Source organism: Equus quagga, chromosome 12 (assembly GCF_021613505.1).
Source record: "Equus quagga isolate Etosha38 chromosome 12, UCLA_HA_Equagga_1.0, whole genome shotgun sequence".
In the NCBI taxonomy this organism is placed as follows: domain Eukaryota; kingdom Metazoa; phylum Chordata; class Mammalia; order Perissodactyla; family Equidae; genus Equus; species Equus quagga.
This window is the reverse complement of record NC_060278.1, coordinates 111,385,811-111,412,673: the sequence shown is the minus strand read 5'-3', so window position 1 is coordinate 111,412,673 and position 26,863 is coordinate 111,385,811. Positions and strand designations below refer to the sequence as shown.

The 26,863-nt window shown below is 58.6% G+C and overlaps 2 protein-coding genes and 1 long non-coding RNA gene across 9 annotated transcripts in view; 1 reads left to right on the top strand and 2 right to left on the bottom strand.

Moving 5' to 3' along the window:
* Nucleotides 1-6,637, bottom strand: part of RTEL1 (regulator of telomere elongation helicase 1) — a 42,376-nt gene extending 35,739 nt beyond the window's left edge. For all 7 annotated transcript variants that reach the window (XM_046678876.1, XM_046678872.1, XM_046678873.1 and 4 more), the window contains exons 1-6: nucleotides 6,516-6,637; nucleotides 5,561-5,817; nucleotides 4,369-4,564; nucleotides 3,926-4,019; nucleotides 3,189-3,270; nucleotides 2,881-2,941 (exon numbers count right to left, since the gene is read on the bottom strand). In XM_046678876.1, the coding sequence (XP_046534832.1) occupies nucleotides 2,881-2,941; nucleotides 3,189-3,270; nucleotides 3,926-4,019; nucleotides 4,369-4,564; nucleotides 5,561-5,662 (535 nt within the window). In that variant the 5' untranslated portion in view covers nucleotides 5,663-5,817; nucleotides 6,516-6,637. The remainder of the gene's footprint in view (nucleotides 1-2,880; nucleotides 2,942-3,188; nucleotides 3,271-3,925; nucleotides 4,020-4,368; nucleotides 4,565-5,560; nucleotides 5,818-6,515) is intronic.
* A 9,001-nt stretch (nucleotides 6,638-15,638) lies between these two features.
* On the top strand, nucleotides 15,639-18,711 carry STMN3 (stathmin 3). The gene is made up of 4 exons (XM_046679739.1): nucleotides 15,639-15,810; nucleotides 16,056-16,231; nucleotides 17,349-17,540; nucleotides 18,352-18,711. The coding sequence occupies exons 1-4, from the start codon at nucleotides 15,639-15,641 to the stop codon at nucleotides 18,409-18,411; spliced, it is 600 nt and encodes a 199-aa protein (XP_046535695.1). The 3' UTR covers nucleotides 18,412-18,711.
* A 6,740-nt stretch (nucleotides 18,712-25,451) lies between these two features.
* On the bottom strand, nucleotides 25,452-26,782 carry LOC124248843 (uncharacterized). Its single transcript, XR_006891156.1, has 2 exons — nucleotides 26,097-26,782; nucleotides 25,452-25,782 (listed from the first exon to the last, which is right to left on the bottom strand). It is a non-coding gene; the product is annotated as an uncharacterized LOC124248843 (long non-coding RNA).
* Nucleotides 26,783-26,863: the final 81 nt, after the last annotated feature.

The window sequence follows — 26,863 nt, the reverse complement described above, 5'->3', positions numbered from 1 at the left end:
TGGGCGGGACCAGGGGTCCCCTCTAACAAGCACCCTAAGAAGTTTCAGGACATTCACATGTGAAGCCCTGGCTCCCGGCCCCACTGTGGCAGGTACCAGGACCAGCCTCTAACTACAGAGGCCGGAACACACGGGCTCAGTGGCGACCCACCCCCAAGATGCCCCAGAGACAGCAGGCAAGGGGAGGAGGAAGAGTCAACACTCAGTGTCACCATAGCAACAGACCAGCCAATCCCACGCTCGGCAGCAGGCCAGCTGGAGAGCTCAGGAACCTTCCTTCAGGGGGCAGCGAGGAGGAGGGGCAATGAGGATGGGGGGCAGTGAGGAGGGAGCAGTCAGGTAGAAGGGGCAGAACAGGTCTCCCAGGGCTGATTCAGTGTGGAGACACCGCAGGGGGGCAGCAGGGCCCTTTGCTTGCCCCCCAGGACAGAGGTTATGCAGGGTTCCAGCTCTACATTTCTCTCCTTACTCGCACACACAGCCCTCCCCCTCCTCTCAGACCCCTTCTGGGGTCTCTGCCCACTTTTCTCCTTCCTCCGAGGGCTGGGCAGCTGCTGAAGATGCCCCCTCACATCCTGCAGGGGTGGGGGACAGGGGAGGCTGAGACAGAGCAAGGAGTGCAGGTTTATGGTGAGCAGACCTCCCCCTACACACAGTGAGACTGAGAACAGAGTAGGTGAGTTGTGACTGAGGAGACAAATGGAGGCCAGAGCCAGCAGGCCAGCTGGGACAGCCGCCCTGCTCTGCCTCACAGGACCTAGGACCGTGGGGATGGGGTCTGTGGCTCAGGGAGCCAACATGCACCAGCTCCAGCAGCACCTCCACTGTGGATGGAAAGTTCCCCTCAGCTCCCACCCCGTTCCCTGGCCTCCTGGCCCCTGCCTGCTCAGGGACCCTCCGGCAGAGGCAAGGGCAGTGCAGGCAAGAGACCCAGCAGATGTGGGCTGGACCAGCAGAGCCGGCGAGTTGACCCACAAGCAGCTGTGGAAAGGTGGCTGGAGCAGGTCCCACCCAGTGCTGCTCAAAGGCGCTGGCCCATGGTGAACAGGGCACCTGAACCCACTCCCTTTGCCAGGGATGTAGATGAGGGAGGCAGCCTGGTGGGGCAGAGAGGGGACCACTCCACTGAGCATGATGAGGACGACGCCAGTGCCTGTGCGAAGACAGGTCTGAGGTGGGACAGCTGTGAGCAGAGGGGCGGACAAGGGCCATCAGAGACCCTGACACCTACAGGTGTGATGCAGGCAGAGGAAACAAAGTAAGGCAGTCAGCTGTCCCCTGCCTGGGGCTAGGACCAGCTGACACAGGCCAGAGAGACTGGTAGCTGCCCTCATCTGGGGTCACTGGGGGCCAGGCCGATGCTCAATGCTTCCCATGTACCTTCACTGCTGTCCCGAGGGTCCTCGGTGCCACCAGACCAAAAAATGCAGCAAATGAGAAGGCAGAGAACAGTGAGCTCCAGGAGCCTGGGTCCTCACTGCAGAGGCCAAGCTGTGCAAGGGAGTGGCCCCCACGCAGCCTCGACTCGCAGCCAGTCATGCCCTTGGAGGGCCTGAGCCCATGCCACATCAGGCACATTCTCCTCCCATCTCTCCAAGGGCAGGGCACAGGGACGCCTTGTGCTGGCCGGTGAGGGACCCCAGCTTAGGCCTCTGCCCTCTGAGCACAGTGCTGTCCTGACCCTCTTCTGCCCAGCACAGGTTGGCACACTGGGTACTCCAAACCCCAGAGCAAACAACAGCCTACAGACCACCAACGCCTATGAGTGCTCTGGGCCCATGTCACTGCTGCTTCAGGGTCTGTGTCCCAAGCCTAAGGCAGGAAACAGAGGGAACCGTGACCCAACAGAAGTGCAACTCCCCACCCCAGCCACAGAGTCCTGAATGCAAACAGGAAACTGTAGAGGCCACACCTCAGAGAAGCCTCTCTGCCATCACCTCTGCCTCCAGAAGTCCTTGACAGACACGAGGTGCAGCCACGCAGTGCAAAGGCAGAGATGTGGAGGCAAGCTCCTCCACTCTGGACCCCAGAAAAGGAAGCAACAAGAGACAAGGAGTCCTGGCCACAGGGCAACGGGCGCCTGCAGTCACACACGTCGAGCAGCACTCGGCTGGCCATTGTCACAAACCACGTGCTCATCACTCTCCCTGTCTCTGGATGAGGCTGTTCTCACAGCACCAAAGGCTAGAGGTGTCACTAGGACTCCCAGGACTCCAAGAGAGCCACACCCAAGCTGTGACACATGGCAGCAAAAGGACAACGCAAAATCCGGAAAAGGAAGTCACCTGAGGAGTCTGGGGGTCCAGGGCAAGCTTCCAGAACCCCCTTCCCAAGCTGACTCCCCCAGGATGAGCTGTGACAATATGTGAAATGCTGTCTACCAGGAAGCTTGCCAGAGACCAAGTGTGCAGGGTTTTTACTGGGGGGGCTGGTCACGCAGGCACCCCTGCCTGGCAGGCACCAACATTCCAGACTCCCAGAAGGATGCAGGTGCTCAATACAATCCATGGTGTCTGCACAAACAGCTTGGACCTAGGAGCCTCTCCTATCCAATCAGGGATGGTGGGGACCCTCCTGAAATCCAAGTGCCCGTCCCAAGCGAGACCAGCCTTGTCAGCAGGCGTTTCTGAGACGGAAGCCTTCCCTAGGCCTGCAGTGCGAGCTCTTCTGCACGCAATCCCCTGCAGGTCCCTGGTCAGAGACAGTGCCCAGGTACTTCCCTCACCCAGCTGAGCAGGATGCGGCTGCACTGGAGCCCCAGGGGGCAAGAGCCACCAGGCTGTGAGGCCACCAAGCTCAGCCCTAAGAGGCCACAGAGGCTCCACTCCCAGTTTGCTGCCTGCTGACGGACAGGTGCAGCTTCCATGAACCCTATCTTACCTTCTACATTGTTGTAGAAATGACAGGAGCGACTCGCCACCTTCTTGCGGCACAAGTGGATCTAGAAGAGAAAGGAGGTGGTCCCAGTTAGCACGATGGCCAAGTAAGGGCACACCACCAGCCCTGCTGCCCAGCGTGTGAAGGCCAAGCCCCACTCTGGCCCTTGCCCACCGCCAGCCACCCTCTGCCAGCTCCACCTCCACCAGCTCTTCATGTGCCATCCTCCAGTGGCACAGCAGGGGCTCTCAACGCCAAGGCAGCACGCACCTAGCAGAACCAGAGACGGGGTAGGTGCCCCAGGAACCCACCTGCATGTGGTTACTTTCCTGCTTCTTCACCTCAGGGTGGATACACAGCTGCTCCCGGGAACCCAGCACACACACCCTGGGCCTAGCAGAAGAGAGAGCCGTGGGGTCGAGAACCAGCAGACAGTAGCCCATGGTGTGGTCCAGTAGCGTGACTTGTTAGGGACACACAGGGAGCTCCAGGAAACTTGGCTCACGTGTGCACATGGGCAGCCAGACAGAGTGTCCGTGGCCAGAATATGCCCAGGGCTTGGGAGGGACTTTCTCTGCTGTGTGGCCCACTTTGAATCATGGCCCAGGGTGAGCGCAGAGACAAGGCAGGGGAAATGGGATACATGGGAGGAGACTGCTGAACATCCACAGTGACCCCAACATCTCTGTGCTCCCTCACGCAGGAGGCCGGGACGGGACACCAAGGCTCCTGCAGCAGTTCTGCCGGGCTCCGACACGGGGCAGACCCTCCTTCCACCATCATGTGAGCAGCTGCACTGACCCCCACCCACAGCTGACACCACAGTGTCTGCAAGGGACTCAGGGGGTGAACCCAAGGTCAGCACATAAACTCAAAGTTGCTTTCTTACAAGTCGTGGGAAGCAGAGATAGCCTGGCCCTTGCTGTTGTCCTGCACACCAGAGAACAGCCTGCCCTCAGGGTGGGGCCCAGGCAGAACACCACCATCAACCACCGTGCCGAGGCCATCCCCCATTACCCTGAGGCAGGGTGAATGCCGCCTAACCCACCGGTAGGAGGTGTTCCGAAGCTCGCTGATGACCTGTGTGAGCTGTGAGTGGGTCCTGGAGGCATAAATGATCTTTGGGATGTCTGTGTAGCAAGCTGCCCAAGCATGAGAAAGCAAAACAGGTCATGGCTCAATGAGATAACGTTCCCGCATGCTGTTAACCCGGGGCACTCGGCTAACTCTACCCTGAGGACTGCTGAGCGTTGACTGGATGCCCCATACTTGCGTCCAGGAATGGGTTAAGTGGGTGTCTGCAGTGTCCTAATTCGGTCATCAGGCTCCGACACTAGGTTTATAGCCGGAATGGTGGGAAAGGACATGGCAGCTACAACCCTCCCTGTTTGGCTGTGCTCAGAACCCTGCCCACCCGCTCCATCCCTTCCTCACCAACTAGGGGACAAGGGATGAGGGAGAGGGGCTGAAAGGAACTGAAGGGAGCGTCACCTGTGTTGTCGCCATCGGAAGCAGCATTCCCCCAGGACGACAAGGCGCGATCTGGGAAGAGCTCCCCTTGTGCCCTCTCGGCAATCTTGCGGGCAGAGATGGCGTCATGGAGGTGCTCCCGCCAGGCCAGCGTAGTGCAGAGGAGGCACAGGGTCTTCCCCGTGCCCGTGGGGCTCTCCAAGACGCCGTTCACTTTCTGAATGGGGTCAGAAGCAGGGTCACAGGGAAGCTGGGAGAGGCGCTACAGGCCACACAGCCCACCGAGACAGGCGGCCCAGCAGCCTCGGGGCAGCTCTGCGGGCAGCGCCCCCCCCAGGAGGTGACAGGAGCCCTGAGTGATGGTGGCAATTCCATAGGACAGTGTTTTCACCCTCAACCCAAAGGCTGTGGTTAACTCAGTCCTCATTAGCAGACAGTCTGCAGGTCATTACCCAAAACGGGACACTACTTTGCAGACTAATATAAATAGTAAGATGATTAATTAGGTGCCAAGCCCCAAAATAGGATATTGTTCTGTGATTCTGGATCCAGGCATTTACACTACCTGAGGGGAACCTGATGGCCTACATAGCTCTCAGATGGAGCCTGAGCGGGGGGCCTGGGGATGCAGGAAGGCAGAGCTGTGCTCCCAGCTGCCACAGAACCAGGCTCCCGACTGACACAACAGCAGCCAGGAGCCCAGATGCAGACCCAGCCCTCAGGGGCTGGGGCCGTGGGCTGGGACAGGAGGGTGCGCTAAGACACCCAGCGGACAGCAACCTGCAGCCCTTCCACCTTCCTGCACACCCTGGAGGTTTAAAGGCTTTCTAAAGCGAGGGCTGTCCTTCTATGTGGAAACGCCTCCTCCAGATCCTCAAATTGCTGGCTGCTCCTCCTCGCTTGGCCTCAGCTCAGATGCCACCTCCTCAGAGAGGCCCCCAAGGTGCTCCCAAGCCTATCACCTTACATCTTTTCTTCACAGCTTTCATCGCCATGCAGAATTATCTTTTCTGTTTCCTTGTTTATCATGTCTCCTACCCTACCTGGACCACTGGCCCTACTTATGACTGAGTCCCGTGTCCAGAAGAGAACATTTCACCCCACAGGACCTGGCTGGAGTGAACAGGAAGGTGGAAGTACATCAGGCCTTTTCGGAAGCTCTACCCAGGCTGACCCTTCCCCCAGGTACAGACCCCTCCCTCTGCGGCTCTACCTTCTGCAGACACTCCAAGACCTTGGTCATGTACTCCTCTTGGCATTTGTACGGCTGGAAAGGGAAGTCCACCGTCACACCGTTCAGGGTTATCTTGGGCATAATGGCCTGTTCTCAGGAGGGCACAGAGGTTGCTGAAATGCAGGCTGTCTGGGTCTGTGAGACAGACCCTCTGCACATCTCGGGACCTCAGCCACTCCAGGTAAGTGATGCCAGCCTGCAGTGCTGGGACACAATGCTGTTCTCCCGGGGAACCCCTAGGGCACAGAGATGGGGACGACAAAAAGACTGTGGCCAGCCTTTCTGGAGTGCCAGGCCACTTGACCAGCCATCTCCGGCAGCGCTTCTGTGGCCAAGGTCTGAAGGCAAGCCCGTGACACCCTATCGCAAGGCATCTGGGGAGGTGAAGCACCTAACGCATCAGCCCTGCCTGGTTCTCCCGCCCCACACGACTCCATCCTGCTCTGGGAGAGGCCACCCGGCTCAGAGAGACGCGAGAGCCAGAGCCGGGCACAGCCACACCTGCTTCGCCGGGCAAGAATAACTCATTTACCCCCGCCAGAGCCGGACGGGCCAGATCCCAGAAGCCCCTCCCGGGCCTGGGTGGCCTGGACCTGCGGCCCCCGGGGCCCCCAACCCTCAGCTCCCCCGGCCGGCCAGCCCCACCCCTCCCAGGTGGGCCACCGAGCCCACGAGCGAGCGGAGCGCCTGCTGGACCCGGGATGCGAAGCCGCGCGGCCCCCGCAGCCGCGCGACCCCTCTCGGCCTCAGCTCCGCCTGGACACCGGACCAGCGGGCGGTCCGCACGCGGGCGCGGCGGCCCCTCCCGGCAGCCCGGCGCCCGGTGCGGGGGAACTACCGGCCCCAGCGCGGCCGCCGCTCGGCGGGGGAGGGGTGTGTGCGTCGGTTCCGGGGTCCCCGCGGGGGGCCTCCACGCCCGGGGCCCTCGACTCACCCCGGTCGGCCGAGGCACCGCCACCGCGTCCCCGCTGTCAGCGGTTCGGACTTCGCGGGCTGAGGCGCGGAGCCGTCCCCCAGCGCGCTGCACTTCCGCCCCCAATTCCGGTCCGCCGCGCCTTGCGCCGGGCGGAAGCCGTTCCCCAGCCGACCGGTCCGCGCGCTGCCCGAGCACTGGGTTCCGGGCCCCACCCTGCCCTTCCGCTGACCCTGAGCCCGGGCCCGCACCTCCGTCGCCCGCGGGCAGAAACCGGGAGCCCGCCCGCCCCCTCCCTCGACGTCGCCCCACCAGGGCCCCCGTTCCGCTGCTCCTCCCCGGGGCACGCCATCTCCGCTGCCAGGACAACTGCACAGGCCTGACTGGCTTCCTCTCTTTTCTCGAAACACCCAGGTCTTTTTAAGACTCCGGTCTGAGCAGATCACGCCCCCTAAAAGCTGCAAATGGCGGCCCCTCGCCTATGACCCGGCTCCTGAGAGCCTTACAGCTCCTCTCCTTGTGTACCCGGGGTCCCGCTGCTTTTCCAGTCAATGTCCCCCACTGGTGAGGGCCAGGCCCTCTGAAACCCCAGGACCTAGCACCAGCTGGCAGTCAACAGCGGGGCCCCAGGGTCCGCACAGCTCTGTGGGGTCAGAGATGTTTGTCTAGGCGACCCCAGCACGTCCCACAAGGCAGCAGGAAGAAGCTGACGCTGTGGGTCGGCCCGCTGGCGCAGCGGTTAAATTCGCAGTTCAGCTTCTCGGCGGCCCGGCGTTCACCGGTTCCGATCCCGGGTGCAGACATGGCACTGCTTGGCACACCAGCTGTGGTAGGCATCCCACATATAAAGTAGAGGGAGATGGGCACGATGTTAGCTCAGGGCCAGGCTTCCTCAGCAAAAAGAGGAGGATTGGCAGCAGTTAGCTCAGGGCTCATCTTCTTCAAAAAGATAAATAAATAAATAAATAAATAAAAGAAGCTGATGCTGCAGTGACTGCCCACAGCCAGCTGGCAATGCTGATTTCAGAGCTTCTCCTGGGCTCTGTCTCATGTCCAGATGTTGTCCTGCTGATGGCACATGTATGTCACAGGTGTGTCTATGCTGATATGTGTGAGATCATGCCAGGGGAAGCCCCTGGCATAGGCTGGCATCCACCCCACCCACCTGTTCCGGTGAGGGCACTGTAGTGTCTGTCTTAGACACCCAGCAGCGAGCTTGGAGAAGATGAGGACCCTGGGGCCACATACTTGCTCAGTGCTCACCAGGCACAGGGCTCAGTACCATCCATGCCTGCGCTGATACGTCTGTCTTCCTAACGACCTCTGAGATAAGTTCTATTATCCACGCTTTACAAACAAGGACACGAAGCACAGAGCAGGTAGGTTAGAAGATGGCCCAAAGCCAGCAGCTAGCAAGTCTTAGGTCCAGGAGGCCTGCTCTTCACCTCCACAACCCCTATCTGCTGAGAGCAGTGGTGTTCATCCCCCAGAAGCCCAAGAAAGGGAAGGCCAGGACACAGAGGCTCAGTGACCTCCTGGGCCAGAAGTGGAGCTGAGGACCCGAGACCCTGAGCTGACCCACGTGCTGCCTGGTTGCACATCATGCACAGAAGCTGCCCAGTCTCCTATAAGCTGTAACACGTAAATGCTGTTGTACTGAACCAACCCTGAGAGATGGCCATGGCCATCCTGGGTGGAAACCGAGGCTGGCCACAGCAAGGGATCTCAACCAAGTCAACAAATTTGAATTGAGCACTTGCTCTGGCAGGCTTTGTGGGACTCCACAGCAGACCAGACACCATGCAGACCACAGGACATATGTTAACCAGCCATGGGCTTGCTGTGTGTGCACGTGGAGGTATGTTTATACACGCACTGCTGGGCCTGCTCCAGGCTGACTCTGATCCTCAGTTGTCCCTGTCACTCACCTTCCTGAGCCCACCTCGTCTCTCTGCAGGTTCCAGAGGGTTCCCAGAGCTTTATTCCTGGCACTAGGACTTAAGTGCTTGTGGAGTAAGCACTCTTCTTGGCCTCAGTGGCTCCACGCCTAAAACAGGAACAGCACTCCATTTGTTTGACTTCCCATCCCCAAAGTGAGGTGAGATGGTCACTGCAGGAGAGGGACCCCCATCTCTACCAGGCTTTACCGTTGAGGGTATCAACCAGAACCCTGAGCCCATAGGAGGAGAGGAGGCAGGACGCCTACCTACTGACCAAGTGTGGGCATCTGCTCTCCTCCTCATCTGGGGAATGGCATCATTGTCTCATCTTAACACCCAAGAAATGGAGGCCCAGAGACGTCAGAAACTTGCCCCCAGTCACACAGCAAGTAGATGTCAGGGCTGGGGTCAGAACCAGCCTCTATCTCACTTCAAAGTCCTTGTTCTAGGTCTCACCACCCCCATTTACTCTCTTCTCTGCCTCAGAATCTGCTTATCCTCTGGGAGGCCTCTTGGAGCCCTTCCAGACTAGCGCCCACCCCCACTGTCCACGACAAGCTTTCCCCTCAGCACAGACCTGGGCATACAGAAGGCACCTCCCAGCCTCCAGCAGCCTCAGTGCAGAGCTCTCCCACCCCGCCCAGGCACTGGGGCCTGTCCTGCAGTGCCCACCGTGGGGAAGGGGACTGTCTCCACCATCCCCCAAGCCTGCACAAAGCCAAGTTGGGGGAGCATCGGGTCCATGTGGTGAGCAGTGGGAGGACTGGCCTCTTGTTGCAGTCCTCTGCCCTGTGTCCCAGGCTGGTCTCTTCCTTCCCATCCTGCCGTGCCTCCGCCCCTCTCCCTCTGACGCTCTAGCCCCTGCCACAGCCAGGTCCTTTCTCTCTCTCTCTCTCTCTCTCTCTCTCTCCCCCCCCCCCCCCCCACCCCGCTCCCGCCTCCCGCCCTTCCTCGCTCCCTCCCCTCCCAGGCACTGCAGCATTCGCCGACTGCAGCTCCAGCCGCCGCCCGCGCCTCTCCGGCCTCCGCAGCCCCCGCCGCCGCCAGCACCATGGCCAGCACCATGTCCGGTAGGCACCCGGGCCGCGGGCTTCCCTGGGCGGCGGATTATCTGAGCAGAGGCTATTGTCTGCCCTCGCCTGACGCTGGGACCGATTGCGGACTCTCTTTTCCATCTCGGACCCCGCGCCCTACAAGGCGCGGGGCGCGGCCGGGCCTAACCCGCAAGAGCCGAGGTTCAGGGCCACCAGGTTGAGGCAACCCGGTGCCCCAAGGGCAGGGATTGCGGCGCCGGCTGGGCGGGCGGGCGTGGGCCGCTGGGCAGGGGCTGCGCGGGGGGAGCGCTCTCGGGGAGTGGGGGGAGTCGGGCGCGGGGGCGCATTGCCCCTCCAGGTGCCGCTGTGCCAAGCCGAGCGCCACCGCGGCAGGGTGGCTCCGAGGACCCGGGCGCGGGCCCGTGCCCCTGGTCCGCCGCGCCTTCTCGGGGCGGGGTTGGGGAGGAGGAGGGAAGCGGGTGGGACCCTTTGCGGGAGCCCCGACCCAGGGCTGGCGGGACCCGGGCCCTCCCTGCGCCAATGGAGAGCCCCTCGGGCTGGAAAGAGCCCTGCGGGAGGACGGGGAAGGGAGACCCGAGCCGGGAGCGAGGAGAGCCGCACCCTCACCTCACGTCGCTGCCCCCTCCTCTCGCCGCTTCGGGCTGGGGGACTACCCTCTGCGACACGGTGCCACTCGCTCTGGTTGGAAAAGCCACCACCTTTTGTGCAGGGGGTTTGGGGTGGGGGAGGAACTGCTGCCGTTTCCAAACCCTCCGAGGATCGGGCGGGGGTCTACCTGTCCCTCCCCCGCCGCCCGGTCTCCCAGGCTGCAGACGCACCGTCCTCTAGGGCAGTGACCCCCTCCTTCCTGGCCCGGCCTGGTCAGGCGCGGAGCTCGACGAAGGGGCGGGCTCGGGGCGAGGGGGTCGACGCGGGTAGATACTGAACGCGGGGGAGCTGCGGGGCGACCCTGGTCGCGAGGACGCGGGTTCGCTCACCTTCGGAACGCTCTGCTCTGTCCGGCCGCCCCAGGACCAGCTTCACCTTTGCACGCGGCGCCTGGGACGGCAGGGCAGGCGGTGCCCTATCTCTACCCCATCCACCCTCCAGCCCGAACCACACTCCCGGCCACCCTTCCCTTCGCCCTGGGAGCGAGGCGCCAGAGCTCCGCCCACCCACGTGTGCCCCGCCCCGCCCCCGCCCCGCCCCCGCCCCCGCCCCCAGGCCCTGCGGGTTCCAGGCCCCAGGGGACTTCTGCACCAGTCTGGGAGCGGACCACGTGCGTCGCTGACCACACCCCCCACCCGTGTGCCCATCTGGGCTTCATCCGCCCCGCTGTCCTCTCTCTGATATCCTCAGAAATATGGGGACCAGCTTTGGGCAGAACAGGACCCTCCCCTGACAAATGAGGGTGGCTCTGTCTTCTCCGTGGCCGGAGTGCTGCCCAGTCCCACACTAGGCGGGGCTGCAGGTCCTTGCTCAGCTCCTGTGCTTGTGCCGGGGATGGTGGGCAGCCACTCGTGGGGAGCAGTTCTCAGCCTTTCTCTCACCCCCTTTAGTAAAAACCCTACTCAGTAGGCCTCCTTCCTGTTATCTGACAGATAAGCAGACTGAGAGTAGGTGGTAAAGGGACACAACCAAGCCACATCTTTGATGGCCATCAGAGCTGGGCCCAGACCCTCCAGCTTCAGTGCCCCCTGACACTAGCCATCTCTTCTTGGCCGGACTTTGGGGTACTGCTGACCCACACTTGGTCCAAGGGTTCTGCCAGTGGTGCCAAAAGGCAAACCGTTAGTGCATTCGGTTAGTTTTGTGCAGCATGGCCACGGCGTCGCAGACGTGCCACAGTGCCAGCAGCTGAACTGCCCCCTGGCCAGTGTCACATGGGGCTGGGCCTTACCTGTTCTGTCATCAGCACTGCCCTCAACAGCATGCAGCCAACACGTACACATGCCTGGCCATGAGTGCCGGCAATTGAGGCCAAAATGGGTTTAAGTGAACTTAAGCTATGGCTTCTCTATTTTTTTTTTTTTTTTTTTTTAGGGAGATCAGCCCTGAGCTAACATCTGCCAATCCTCCTCTTTTTGCTGAGGAAGACTGGCCCTGAGCTAACATCCATGCCCATCTTCCTCTACTTTATATGTGGGATGCCTGCCACAGCATGGCTTGATGAGCAGTGCCATGTCCACGCCCGGGATCCGAACTGGCGGACCCCAGGCCACCAAAGCAGAACGTCCGCATTTAACCACTGCACCCCTGGGCCAGCTCCTGGCTTCTCTATTAACTGACATCTCTGATTGAAGCAGCCACCGGCCTTCCATGTGGAAGTGGCCTGTCTCCTTGTGCTCACTGGTGGCCCACTTGGTCTTGGTGACCAGGGTGAAGGACCATCGTCTGTTATGATCTCGTAGCCTCTGCAGGGTTCACCTGAGCTCTCTGACCCTGTGTGCACTGAAAAGCTTTCCCGCCTCCTTTCCCTTGAGCACCTCCTGACGGGCCACACTCTGGGAACTTGGTGGGGAAGGCATGGCCGTCTCTCAGCGTCCTCCCAGGCACTCAGCTCTTCACACATTTTTGTAGACTCTTGCTCATATTCAGCTCCTTATGCAACTCCGTCCAGCTGTGAGGCCTTGCACATGATACCTGACCTCTCAGGGCCTCAGTTTCCCCATCTGAGTTGCGATGATAGTGACAGCACCTCCCTAGGCTTGTTCTGAGGGTCGAGCAAGATATTTCAGGAAAGGTGCATGGCCTAGTGCGTGGCAAGAGGTGAGTGCCCTGTCCATGCCAGGCAGCGTGACTGTTGTAGCCACATTTCCCAGAGTTTCCCACCCAGAGAAAGGCACATTCTGCCAACGATTCCTGCCATGCAGAGCTCCTGGCACTGTTGGAGGTGACTCTGACTAGTGAGAAAGGGGCAGCCTGCGTGGTGACGAGCTTCACCTGTCAGGAAGCAGTCAGCAGCAGCCTCCAGGGCCCTTCTAGGGGTGTGTGGGCATCAGTAGCCCCTCTGCCACCCAGTTCTGAACAGACCTCCCCCCTGCCCCCGCCATGAGGCTCCCAACGGAAAGTGCGGCCAGAGACCTAGGCTTGTGACCAGGTTCCCATCTTGGTATGCTGTGTGACTTTGGGTGGGTCACTTGCCCTCTCTGAGCCTCTTTTTTGCCTCTGTAGAAATGAGACTGACAAAGGTATCCCAAAGGCCAATATGCATTTTTGTGCATTTAACATTTAACACGAAGAGAAAGAGGGAGATGAAAGCCATCCACCTCCTGGCAGAGATGTGTTTTTAATGACTCCCTGAAGTCGGTGATGGGGAAGGAAGTGACGGGTCCAGGTGAGAGGGAGAAAAGGGAGAGTGTGCCTCAAGGCCCTGGAGGGGCTTCCTGGCTTGAGCTCTGTCTGTGGAGAGGTGGCCTGGATGGGTCTGGGCCTTGACCTCTCGCCTCTGCAATGGGACGTGACCTGTAAGCCCCTCCAGCTCTGAAGACACAAGCGCAACCTCCTGCCTTATGGGCGGCTGGGTCTGGCCCTGGACTCCAGCACACACACGTGCATGCGGGCTTCCCCTTGCTCGCTCTCTCTGAATTTGCCAATCCCCTACCTGCCATCCAGCCCCCTGGAGCCTGCATCCAGACCACAGAGCAGGCCTCACTCCCCAGACCCCTCCTGGGGGGCGCCCCCTCCCACTTGGCTTCCTTCTGAGAAGGACGCTCCTCATGGGCCATCAGCTGGGAAAACCAACCCGGGAAATCTGCACAGACCACCAGCTGCTGAGCCGAGTCCATGTGGAGCCGCTGAACACAGCCCCTCACTTCTCAGCTGGACACTCGTCCCCTGGGAGCCGTGACCTCCAACAGCTCTGACCTCAGTCTCTAGTCCCTCGTCCTTCTCTTCCTTCTCCTGACAGTACACTGCTCACACCTGCCCAGGTTCCCCATCCTGCCCCCTGAACCGCTGCCAGCCTCCCCCCATGCTGAACTGACAGTTCCCTGGAAGGGGGCTCCCCTGGCATTTGTCCATGAGCTTGTTCTTCCTCTGTAACGAATCTGCAGCTTCTTCTCTGGGAAAATTTCAGGCTCAAGTCAGAGAGGAGCTTGAGCATCTGTGAGGCCCCAGGTTCCTGGCATGTAAGGTGAACCCATCTGGTGGTTTTGACATGTGATGAGGAAGGACTCCCTGAAATGTCAGGATGGGGCCTGGTGTCTGTTGCCAGGGTGGCAGGTGCTAGCAGAGTTAAACCGTCTGCTCCTTCCTGGCCTCACCCAGGACTAAGGCGTGCCCCCAACCCTGGGTACAGACTGTGTCTTGATCCCCTTCCCCACCTTCCCTTCTGAGCACAGGCTGGCCACCTCCCCAGCCTCTCCAAATATCTGAATGTCTCCTGGCCTGCTGCTCCTGAAGAGGTGGCTCTGCGTGGTCTTATACCCTCTAACTCCCCAGCACATGTACTGGGATGCACCCCTCTGCCTCCTTTATAAAACTAACTGCTCATAACACAGGTATTACATGAATAGATTCTGCTCATGAAAAAATAAAATTGACAAGTCAGGCCAAAATCCCTTTGAGGCCCATGTCCACCTGTTCCTTCCTCCCAGCCTCCTGAAGCTAATAACCAAGACATGTCTTTGCGATGCTGCCCCTCCGAGCCCCAAAGGCTCTCTCTCCACTCCCAGGATTCCTTTGTACTCCTTTTACAACCTCTTTAGCTTTCTCCAGAGAGCCTAGGTCATCAGGACGTTTAGATCAAATAACACCATCCTCTGCACTGGCCGTGGAGGACTCTGCTCACCATGAGCTCTTCCCTCAGACAAGGGCCTGATCATTCCTGTCCTGTGTCTACTTCTACACTAACACTTTTCCCAGTTTCTTGTGAACTCAGTTTAAAAACATGATCTGTGTGAAATTTGATCAGAAAGTTTGTTGTCCAAATTCTTGTCTGACCCTTGGAAGAATGCTGGAGGTAACTGTCACGCTTTCTCCTTCGTGGAAGCTAGATTCTCTGGAGACCTATTCGAGCTTCTCCAGCCAGGGAGGCACCTGCATGGGTCTCCGGACCTCCTAGTCTCTGGGACCTGCTGGAGTGGTGGAATAAAAGACCACCTGGGATTGTGCTCAAGGAGCTTTGGGCAAGTCTCCCAAGCCACTGGGCCCAGTGTCATCCCGGTTGAGCAGGGGTGACAGATTTGGGCTTGCAGGATTTTTGAGAACTAGTGAGACACTGAACCAACTGGTCTCCTTTGGGGCTTGGCTCACCACAGATAGACCACAGATAGCTCAGTTATTTCCAATGTGAAAGCAGGCATCTTCCTTTCCCCTGACAGGGCTCAGGGCCTCAGCAGCCAGGCTTACCTTCTTTTCTGGTTGGGCACTGGGGACGCTGGCTGTGGGCACTCCCTCTGCAAGGCTATGGGCAGGCTGTGGTGCTGAATGAACAGCTCCCTTCCCTTTGGCCCTAGATGGGCAGTGAGTATGCGTCTCGTGAGGGCTTGGCTTTATCGGGGTGGTGACACTACTATCAGGTTAAACGGTGTGGGTGTGTGTGTGAAGACAGGAGGGTCTGAGGCTTCATGCAAGTGTACAAGCCAAGAAAGTGCTGCCCACAGCAGCTCCACGTCTGTGCAAGCCCAGTCGTGAGTGTAAGTTTATTTTGTCTACTCAAGCAGGCCAGTGTCCCTGTAAGAGAAAGGGGAGGGAGGAGGGAAGGAGAAGTTCTTGGACAGGCAGAGGGAGGTGAGAGTCGGGAAGATATACAGTGACAAAGAATCACAGAGACATAGAAAGATACAGGCGGAGACAGTGACAGAGAGCCAGAAAGACAGAAGGATGAGGAGAGGCATAGAAAGAGGCAGGGAGAGACACACAAAAGGAACAAAATACAGAGACATAAGTCCAGCCAGCAATTTAGGAGAGTGAGAGAGACAGACATGCCAAGAGAGAAATGGAAGGAGAAAGAGACAGGGACTAAGAGACAGGAGCAGAGACAACAATGTAGGAAGACCCACCAGGAGGTGTGCCCAGGGAAAGGCAGAGTCAACGTCTGAGAGGGAGGAGGGGGACAGAAGAGGTGTAGAGGGTCAGAGATGTGGGAACACAGAAGGGAGTGAGATAAACAGGCTCCAGAGAGACATGTTGGAGGCAGCCATTGGGAGGAAAGGTGGGCCAGAGGCATGCTGCCCGAACAGCCAGGGAGGTGGGGTCAGGAGGTGGCAGTCATACATGCTCACGCTGGCCTCACACCCACAGCCTACAAGGAGAAGATGAAGGAGCTGTCAGTGCTGTCGCTCATCTGCTCCTGCTTCTACTCACAGCCGCACCCCAACACCATCTACCAGTATGGGGGTGAGTGTGCCCCGGGCTGCTGCCCACTCCTGCCCAGCCAGTGCCTGCCCTCACCTTACCTTGCTCCCCACTCCCATGGCCTCTCTGGACCACCCAGCTTGGCTGGCTTCTGGAGAGGGGGGCCTCTGGAGGCTCAGGCCTGGGAAGCCCAAATGAGCAGCCACACACACACCCTCAGCCCTTGGTTTGTATGTGTGCTGGGAACATGCCTCTTCCTTAAGGCTACATCTGGTCTTGCCCTGCAGACATGGAGGTGAAGCAGCTGGACAAGAGGGCCTCTGGCCAGAGCTTCGAGGTCATCCTCAAGTCCCCTTCTGACCTATCCCCGGAAAGCCCTGTGCTCTCCTCTCCCCCCAAGAGGAAGGACACCTCTCTGGAGGAGCTGCAGAAGCGGCTGGAGGCAGCTGAGGAGCGGAGAAAGGTAAGGAGCCTGCCCCCTGCTCAGGGTCCTAATGAAGGTAGTCAGGCCTCGCTGACCATGAACAGGGCCCCCAAGGTGCAGGGTGCTCCAAGCCCTTGCTTGGTCATCGGCCTGGGGTGGAGAGGGTCTCATGGTTCCTCCTGAGAGATCAGAACAGGACAGGGAGGTGGAAGGATCCCCAGTGGCAGCCAGCTGAAAGGAGACAGGACCGAGACACTGTGGGAGGGGGGTACCCTTGGCCGTGGCCTGCAGGGCGTCAGGTGGCTCCAGGAGGGGGGCCCTGGGACATGAAGCTGGGCTGGCATCCTTCTTCTGGGCAGAGAAGTGAGAAGGAAGGGTCTCCCACGTGCTGGGGGCTGAGTGAGGACCTGCTGGGAGCTCAGGGGGACCTTAGGAGAAGTGGGTGTGGTCCCCAACCCCCTTCCACCCCTTCTCTTCACACCATCCCCACTGAGACTGAAACACACACAGAAAAGGACATGCTCTCAGGAGTGAAGTCCTGATGCCCAAGCCTATTAGGCAGGGGCAGTGGTTCATCCCCCTTAGAGCAGATCCCGCTGAGATCTGGGGACCCAGGCTTCACAGGGTTAACTAGTAGTGACTGGCACATGAGTGGGACCAGCAGCCTCTAAAGGAGGCTGAGGGCGGCTACTTACCACTGGGTGGCTCCAACTCGTCCCTTCCCCAGCGGCCCTGGGGACCTTTCCGCCGCCCTCCAGCACCTTAGGGAGCTCTAAACCTGGAGTATATCAAGCACCTGCTTTGTGCTCCGCGGGAAGAGGCGGGGAGGCCTCAGGGACAGGCCACAGATTAGAATTTCCCCTGCGCCTCCAACATTCCCTGAGCTCACCACTCTGGAGCGGTTTGGGGGCGGCAGCCGAGCGGGGCGACCCAGCCTTGCCGCGTGGGCCCTCTCAGCCCATTGAGGAGGGGGCAGCCTGCGGGCCAAGGACGAACGAAAGGGCGAGCTGCTTCCCGTTTGCCTGGGGCTGGGGGTCTTCGGGCCAGCGGAACTTGCAGTGCTAACGCCCGAGGAGTCCCGGGCAAATCTTGCAGGGAGCGGGCTGGGCCGGCCCCAGCCGTCGCCCCCGCGCTCACCCGCCCGCCGCCTGCGCAGACGCAGGAGGCGCAGGTGCTGAAGCAGCTGGCGGAGCGGCGCGAGCACGAGCGCGAGGTGCTGCACAAGGCGCTGGAGGAGAACAACAACTTCAGCCGCCTGGCGGAGGAGAAGCTCAATTACAAGATGGAACTCAGCAAGGAGATCCGCGAGGCACACCTGGCGGCGCTGCGCGAGCGGCTGCGGGAGAAGGTGCGCGGGGGCGGGGCGGGGCCCTGGGCGGGGCCGGGGCGGAGCCCGGGGAGGGGCGGTGCTGGGGCCTGGGCGGTGCGGTGCTCGGGGGGCGGGGCCTGAGCGGGGCGGGGCCAGGGGCCCCGGCGCTGCGGTGGGGGCGTCAGGAGGGGCTCGCACAGTCTTTCGGGCGCCTCCAGCAGTGCAAGAACGAAGGCCCACATCCGGTCCTTGTGGGACACAGTCAATAATCGCAGTGATAAGTCATAGTCATTACTTGTGAAGTGCTCTGAAGGAAGCGCATCCCAGGTATGAGCTAGAAGAGGAGAGGAGCTGCTTTAGGTTAGGGGCCAGGGAAGTCCCTCCTGTGGGAGCCCCTTCCTGTGGCTGGTTCTTGCGCACGGCCTCACCAGCACTCCCGCAGCCCGGTCCTCCATGACTCCCTGTCCTGCTTGGCACCAGCCCAGGGCGAGGCGAGCCCCTGGGAGTGGCCTCTGCTTCCGCCCAGAGTGGGACCCGGTTAGTGGGGGCGGGGCGAGAGCCTGCACACGTGGTAAGTTCCCTGAGTCACGACGCTCTGGTTTGGGTACAACCCTAGGCGCACTGAGGGCCAGCCCGCACCCTCAGGCCACATGGTGTCACGTGGTGACACGGGCCTCCTCTGCTCACTGTTGCTCCTGAGTCTTGGTCCCTAAGGTGTCCTCACTGGTGGCATCTCCTGCTCCTGGGGCCGTCCCAGTCCAGGGAGGAAAGGATACCAGGGCCCCCAGACCCCGGGAACCCGGGGAGTAGGGGCGGGCTGGGCACCGCCCACCGCCGGCTGTCCTCGCAGGAGCTGCACGCCGCCGAGGTGCGCAGGAACAAGGAGCAGCGAGAGGAGATGTCCGGCTAAGGGCTTTGGACACAAGCACCTGGATCCTGAGATGAGACAAGAAGACATTCGGGTTTTGGTTTTGTTTTGTTCAACTTTGTCTAGACGCGACTTTTGTTCCTGCTCCCTCCCTTTCCCCCTGCACTCCAGTTCATGCTTCTCTTTCCGCACTCTGAGTTGTCCAGTCCTTGTGCCCATTCGGTGACCACAGACTCTCTCTGGAGGAGCCAGCAGGGCATGGCACATGGTCCCTCAGTTCAGCACCAGATCAGGCAGTGGCGGAGTCCCCTCTTGGCAGCCCTGTTAGCGAATGTGGTGATGACCTCAATAAATCCAGTGACGGTGGTAGGAGCATGTGGGTCCTTATGCTGGGTTGTCCTCTGAGGTAACACTGCCTGCGTGTTCTCCTGTGGAAGAGGGCTGTGCACACAGGAGTGGGCAGAAGAAGAAAGTGTTGGATGGAGAAGGACCTCTGGGCAGCATGGGGCCAAGTCACCATGTCATTGTGGGCAGCCCTGGGAGTTGTGTGTGCAGTGGAGCTTTTTAGAATTGGTGGGTGGGGCTGCAGCATCCTTTAATGTGGTTGCACAGGGGTCCTCTGAGACCACCTGGCCTGCAGTGAGCACCCTGCAGTCATTGTCCATGGCTGGAGTTGGGGTTAAGTGGGGTGTGGCCTGGCTCGAGTCTTCAGGGGAATGGGCATTCTCTGCCCACTCCACCAGGGACCCATGAGTAGGCTGCCATGGTCTAGAGGGTTGTGGGCAGTGTGACATCCTCTGCTAGCCCCTCACACTCAGAAGTGCCCTCCTCCCAGGAGCCTCTGGCCCAGCAACTGTGTGGGGAAAACCCACTTCCCACTGTCCGCCATCCCTGCACCCCCTGCCACATCCTTGGAAGACCCTGTCCTTCCTGTGCCCTCTGCTCTGGTAGAAAGATGCTCCCACAATGCTCCTGGCCATGGGGCTTTCAGGCTCACCTCCAGACAGGTGTGGCCAGGTGTGAGTGAGTGGCAGCCGCAAGTGCCCCTCAGGAAACCCTGAGCAGACAGCAGGAGGGGCAGGGGACCAGCTGCCTGCAGATTCAGATGGTGGGGGGGCAGGGGACAGGGTTCCTAAGCCACCTCCCCACCTGGTCCATCCTTGGCATTCCTGGCCTGTAGCCCCTCTGGCCAGCCTGCTGGTTGGAGGCCTGGCTCTAGGCCCCTCCTGCCAGGACCCTCCTGGGTTTTGTTCCTTTCCCTCCCTCAGCTTGGATCTCCAGATCTCCTAGCACCAGCCTTTGAGGAATAACACCTGCCTGGATGTGGCTGGTATCTGGTCTTTGTGCCACTGCAGCATCCTCCCCTTCTCCATGGCAGCCCCACCCCACGGGTCCCTGCTGACCGTCTTCTTGGTGGAAAGTGTGAGGGGATAGAGTACAAGTTCTCACAGGACCCAGAGCCAGTGCCTCAGAAACCAGGTGGTTGCAGCCCCCAGTATCCCGGGCTTCCATCCTACAGAAACCCATGGCGGGTGGGGTACTGCTGGTGGTCTCCCCGGGCCAAGGCAGAGAGCATGGTGGATACTGATCCTCTGTGGTGGGCTAAGGGGAAGTAGGGACCCATGACCCCTCTCCCTGTCCCCACCAAGCCAGCCTCCAAGGGAGCGACAAGTGAGGACTGGAACCCAGTGGTGCCCACTGTGGCTTTGTGGGACTCAGAAAGGGAAGCGGAAAGGGAACTGAGGGCTGGACTTCCCTAGTGGTGGCAGCTCTCTCGTAGCGGAAGCCTAGTGTAACATGCACCCATCTCATCCACGTAGTGAAAGTGAAAACTTAAATCAACTGAATGATTAAAGATAAAAACTGTGTTTAAGAAACGGCTGAACTGTCCCCATGTGTGTCCTGCACCTGTGGGGAGGGAACCGGCTTCGAGGCCCCTGCCTGTGTGTGTGTGAGTGCCACCTGTAACTGCACTGCGGCGTGTTTATCACCACAATTATGGACAGTGCTAATGACCATGGCGATTTTGAGAAATGAGCGTGTAAATGACACACAAGCCCACTTTCCTCTCTAGAGACCCAGGAGGCAGTGGGGCAGGAGGGAGGAGGTGGGCCCACGGCTGTGCCTGGGCCAAGCCTTCCTGCTGGCTGGGCTCCGTCCAGGCCGCAGGCTGCAGCTTGGAGGAAAGATGGTGTCTGAGGTCTGAGGCTTGCCCTGCTCACCACAGCCTCAGGGCTGGGGTCTTGCTCGGATGTGGTGGGGGGGGGGGGGCCTAGCCTCCCAGGGGTGTGCCCAATGGCTCTGTGGACCCCATCAGGCAGCTGATTGTTTGCAGACACAGATCAGGCCCCAAGACAGGCACCCGGAGTGGAAGGAAGCAGGCGTCCTGACTCAGGTTGGTGGACAAGCCTGTCCCACGGGACCAGGCAGCCCCTGGGTGCCCAGCAGGGCCCCTCAGCTGGGGAGGAGGCATGTTTGGTAGATGCCCACATTGTCCATGCTCAGGCCCACACATGGGCCTCAGGTCCAGGCCTTGGAGAGGTGCCTGCTCCCAGGACCTGAGAGACCCATTCACCTCCCCTGCGCTCACCGCCCTCCCCTGGGGCAGTCCTGGCTACTTGCCTGGGCTCCAAGCAGCTCTCACCATCTCCCCTCCCTCCCCTGGCCAGGGAGAGGCGGGAAAGTCAGAGTCCTGGACACACAACTGCCAAAGAGATGGAGACGTCAGAAATCTGCAGGAGTGCAAAGCGAAGCAAGGAGAGAAGGGAGATATGTTGAAAACGGTTTTATGAGTCCAGGACGCATGCACACCACATACAAGCACACAGCCCTGGCTTTCCCAGAGGACCAGGCTGATCTTAGGGGCCCTAATACAGCACTGAGGGGCAGGTGGCATTTGTGCCAGTCACCACATGGAGGCTCTGACATTGGGCGAGGATGGGGAATCCTTCAGAGCCTGATTTGTAACAAAGCAAAGCCAGGTGGGGTGTGGGGCTCCTTCTGGGAAGCCAGTCAGAGTTGCATTAGTTATCTACTGCGTGGCACAAATCACCCCAAGCAGGGGCTTAAAACAACAGACACTACCTCACAGTTTCTGTAGGTCAGGGATGCTGGGACTGGCTGGTTCTGGCTCGGGGTCTCTCGTGAGATTTCAGGTGGGACCTCAGCTGTGGCTCCGGTCATCTGAAGGCTGGACTGGGGCTGGAGGATCCACTTGCAAGATGGCTCGCTCACAAGGCCGTTGGCAGGAGGCCTCAGCTCCTCACCATGTGGACCCTCCCCAGGGTTGCTTGAGGGTCCTCACAACATGGCGCTGGCCCCCCTGGGTGACCGTCCAGAGAGGAAAGAGGAAACTGGGTGAACTAATCTGGGAAGTCACCCACATTCTACTTGTCAGAAGTGAGTCCTGAGAATAGCCCACACTGGAGAGGGGGTGAGGATCCACCTTTGGAGAGGAGGAATGTCACAGAATGTGTGGACGTGTTTTAAAACCGCCCCAGAGGCTCTTGAGTGGCCACATGTATCCAGACACGACTGGTGCTCACTCAGCGCCTGGGGGCCTTGGTGGGCCTGCACCTAAACAGGCTGTCCTGCAAAGCAGGTGGGTGGTGGCACCAACAGACGCCTGTCCTCAGTGGGGCCTCCCCCAGCTCTCTCACGCGTTTCCTCGCCAGGTGATCTCAGGTGTGGCTGCAAGAAGTGAGAGCAGAAAAAAGTGGGTACAAACCACAGCCATTTCTCTCTCTGCTGAAGAGAAGTAATTTTGCTATGCAGCTGTTACCCTCGCTTTCTAGGCCTACTGTGAGAAGAACAGCATGTGAGAAGGGCGCTTGAAACAACAGAAACATATTCTCTCATAGCCTGGAGAGCTGACTCTGAAATCAAGGCCATGTTCCCTCTGAATCCTGTAAGGGGATGGTCCTTGCCTCCCCTAGCTTCAGCCTTCTGACCCCACGGGGCCACTTAAGAACGGCTTTGGGCCTGGAAGACTTCTTTTTAACAGACAAGGAGCCCACACAGCCTGTGCGGGGCTTACCGCCTGTGTGGGGTAGCCTTCCCCGTTGGTACTCAATGAACGCGCTTGTGTTCTGCGCAAGCAGGCCCCCGGCTTTCAGCATTTCAGACTCCACGGGGCGCTCCAGGTCCTTCTACTGCACACAGGAAAGATGTTTGCAGGCCAAATGCCAGGGGGAGGCCCTCCCCAACCCTGCATGGGGACCGACGCCCACTGCTGAGGCTGACCTACTTGTCCCTTCTCTGAGGAGGGAAGCTTGTTGTCTCAGTGCTTGCGCTTCGCTTGGCAGCTCTGCTGTGTTTGGACCTCTACCCCTGGCGGCCAGTGCGTGATGGGCTTTGCTCCCCTCCACACGGCAGAGGTCCTCCCTGGGACTGGGAGCTGGTGCTGGTGTTCCGCTGGACACTGGCAATGCTTGGCGTCCCTTGGCTTATAGAGGCATCACGCCAATCTCTGGCTCCGTAGTCACATGGCCAACTCCCTCTGTGTGTCTGTCTCTGGGACACCAGTCATTGGATTGAGGGCCACCCTAATCTGATATGGCCTCATTTTAACTAATTACATCTGCAACAACTCTATTTCCAAATAAAGTCGCATTCTGAGGTCCTGGGAGTTGGGACTTCAACATAGCTTTGGAGGACACAATTCAACCAAAAGCAGCAGTTGTAGATCTTGAATTTGTAACTTTAAAGCACTCATGCGTTTATCTGTGTATTCAACACGAGTTTAGCGAGTGTTTATTACACACGTGTGTCATGCTCCAGAGAACGGTGATGGATTTGAGGAGCCAGCCTGGCCCTAGGAGAAACTGCATGCTCGTCAATACAACTTTGAAATGTTTTTAATCTTCACAACGTCCACTATGAGGAGAACAGGGCAGACATTATTTTATTACATTTACATTTTTTTGTGGTTACAAACATAATACGTGTTCATCACATCCCTGCAAAGTATAAAGCCGGAAATTCCATCCACCAATCTCAGACCTCCTTCTCCTCAAGAGGGTTTGCCCCCTCAGTGGTGGTGAAGAAGCCAGCGTGCAGACCTCTGAGAACCACACACAGTGATGTTAGCACTTTTCCTATGGCTTCATAAACGTCACTTCAGTGGTTGCATAACCATCTATTTTGTGGATGTACTAGGACTTTTGAGAAAACTCCAACTTTTTGGATTCAGGGACCTCTTACAATCTTAAAAATTTATGGAGAACCCACAAAGAGCTTTGTTTCTGTGAGTTATATGGATTGACAGTTACATTAGAAATTAAAAATTATGGGGCTGGCCCCATGGCCTGGTGGTTAAGTTCGTGCGCTCCACTGCAGCGGCCCAGGGTTTCACTGGTTCAGATCCTGGGCGTCGACATGGCACCACTCATTAGGCCACAGTGAGGCGGTGTCCCTCATGCCACAACTGAAAGAACCCACAACTAAAATATACAACTATGTACTGGGGGGATTTGGGGAGAAAAAGCAGAAAGAAAAAAAAAAGAAAAAAGGAAAAAGAAGATTGGCAACAGTTGTTAGCTCAGGTGCCAATCTTAAAGAAAAAAAATTAAAAATTAATTTAAACTTTAAATTTGAAAAATAGTAATTTAGGGACTGGCCCTGTGGCATTGGGTTAGGTTTGGCGTGCTCCACTTTGGCAGCCCGGGGTTACAGATTCAGATCCCAGGCATAGACCTACTCCACTCCTCAGCCATGCTGAGGTGGTGACCTACATATAAAGTGGAGGAAGATTGGCACAGATGATAGCTCAGGGCTAATCTTCCTCAGCAAAAAAAAAAAGAAAAAAAAAGAAAAAAGTAATTCATTTAAAAATGATACACTCAGGGGCCAGCCCCGTGGCCCAGTGGTTAAGTTTGCATGCTCTGCTTCGGTGGCCCAGGGTTTTGCCAGTTCGAATCCTGGGTGCGGACATGGCACTGCTCATCAGGCCATGCTGAGGCAGTGTCCCACATAGCATAATCAGAAGGACCCACAACTAAAAATCCACAGCTATGTACCAAGGGGCTTTGGGGAGAAAAAGGAAAAATAAAATCTTTAAAAAACAGAAAAACAATGATATTTTCCTAAAAAAAAAAAAACTAACGAGAATGGGTGAAGTATATGAAAAAAATGTCGCCTCACACAGACATGTGTCTGGAAAAGGAAAGCGTATTTTAATAGCTTGTTCTTCAATCCTAAACCAAAGCTTGATGAGGGGTAGTTTCTTAAGAGTCAGCTGCAATGTGAATCTAAAACCATACCAGTGAACTTTTCACACTCTTATATTAGTCCACGGGTCTGTCTTGTGCTTGAGCCCATCTTTCACCCACATGTGGTTCTGTAAAATCCAGAGCATGTGCCGCCTCCCCTGGACAGGGGCTCCAGGAGCATGGGGCCTGAGGAGCCGTAGAGGGAGGGGAAGGGTCATCACGGGGTGGGCTGGGGCCTGCCTCGGTCCTGCTTCCTGTTTGGTCAGTCGCTGTGGGAAGCAGAGCCCAAGCAGAGGGCAGGGTGGGGCGCCCCTGCAGCATCCTCAGGCCTGGTGAGGACGTCATGGCCTCACAGCCTCTTGGGGGTCCAGGCTGTTGGCAGGGGTCTGAAGTCAGTGGCTCGGAGGAGCATGTTTTCCCCTTCTCTCTAACAAGCCAAGAGCAAAAGCTCCCTCTCCTTGGGAGTCCCAGGTGCACAGGTCATCTCCACCTCCACCCCCTGTACGAACAACCCATCCTGCCAGCCAAGCAGAGACCACTGCTGTGACCTCACTCTTTCAGAGACAGAAGAGGTCAGCAAAGGTTCAAATGCCAAGTCTGACGTCCCATGGCAGAAACAGGCGAGGTTGGGCAAGGAGATTGGGGAGTCTGGGGTGCCCTCAGACTCCGGAGCTTGTGGCCACAGCTCACTCTGACCAGACAGCAGTGGGCCCCTGGTGCAGGCTCGCTGCCACCTGCGTGCTCTCTGCCCCCCGCCACGCAGGTCTGGTTCCTGTCTCCTACTCGGCCTTCTCCCTTTGACTTTATTGGCGTTTATTTCCAGAATATGAGGAGAGGGAAATTCAGATAAATGACAAACACAGACCATGTACACCTGGTCTCATATTTACCAGATAATAAAATAGCGGTATTGACATAGGCTCAACAGTCTAATCTTTAAAAAGAAAGCCTTTTTCCATCACTGGCGTGAGTACAGTCTGCATTACTGAAAACAGAATAAAAGTGCAACTCTCCCAATGATAACATCACTGAAATGAAGTTTGCTTGAAAACTTCACATTCTGGGAAGCGGCTTCAGAGGTCTTCCTGCTGAAGTATGGCAAGCGTTCCAGGCTCCGTCCTAAACAAGACATCTGTCTCCTGCCTTCTCTGTGCCCGGAGTGGGGTCCGGCAGCCTTTCAGTGGGCGCATAAGTTTTCTGGCAGCTGTGAACAGTGAGAGCGATGACAGTGGGCACATCAGGAGAGCTCAAGGGTGCCCACCCTGTTCAGAGAATGGACAGCCTCAGCCACCCTCTGCATCCCACTCTGACTGTCCCTTGCAGGGGGCGAGACGGAACACAGGGAGATTAAGGCAAATGCCTGACACCACACCGCTGCAGAGCTCCCTCCAGGAGGCCCCAGGCCAAGAGCAGGATGCCTCAAACCAGACGGCTCTGGGCAGGGCAGCTGAGTCGCTCTAACCACCACCCAGGGCCTCCCACTGCACTTTTCAGTCAAACAGCAAGGAGTGGCTGTACCTGGCTCCCGAGAAAGGCACTCATCAAAGCCGAGTGATGCTTATCTTCTTACATTCTGGAAAATCCGAGGGCTTTATATTCCAGTCCTTTACCCGTTATTAAAAAAAGAGAGCAATTCTCAGAGCGTCCTCAACTCTCTCTCTGGGTGTTTTTTATAGCTCAGTGATAACTGAGAAACGGACCTTTAACTTAAATGACCACATGTGGCCTGTGGCTGCAGCACTGGACTGCGCGGCCGGGTCAACCACTCCCAAGAACTGCGTGGCCCTGTGCAGATTCAGAAAGGAGAGCGTCCCATAGGAAATGAAACGTGACAACAGCAGGACTCGAACTAACAGATCGGAAGCACCCGGAGGCGGCCGCTCTCTCGGCGCAGGCTGTGCGGGCTCTGGGGGGGCGCGCTCTTCGCACCTCCAGATGACAGGCGACCTGCATCCACGGTCCGTCACCTGTTCACGCATTTTCCCCCACCCTTAAACAAGTCTCCCAACGCATCCTTCCCCGGCTCACGTTCCCCTGGGACGACCCACGCAGGGTGCCGCACCCAGCAGGCGTGTCGCATGGTCCTGGCGGGCCCCGCCCCCGCCCCGCGCAAGCGCGCCGGGGCCCTCCGGGCCTTATTTCTCGGCGCCGCCCGCCTCCCCGCCGAGCGCCAAACAAGTCCCCGGGCCCGCCCCTGCCCGTGCGTGCGCGGCTCCGCCGCCTGCGTCACTAGGAAGCGCGCGCCCGGGCCGCCGCCGCCGCCGCCGCCGCCGCCGAATCCCCAA

Bases quoted from the DNA above. Each gene is read 5' to 3' on its own strand.
- STMN3 (XM_046679739.1), top strand. From the start codon at position 15,639: ATGCTGCCCGAACAGCCAGGGAGGTGGGGTCAGGAGGTGGCAGTCATA. The intron at 15,811-16,055 runs GTGAGTGTGCCC...CTTGCCCTGCAG, and splicing joins CACCATCTACCAGTATGGGG to ACATGGAGGTGAAGCAGCTG. The intron at 17,541-18,351 runs GTGCGCGGGGGC...CTGTCCTCGCAG, and splicing joins GCGAGCGGCTGCGGGAGAAG to GAGCTGCACGCCGCCGAGGT.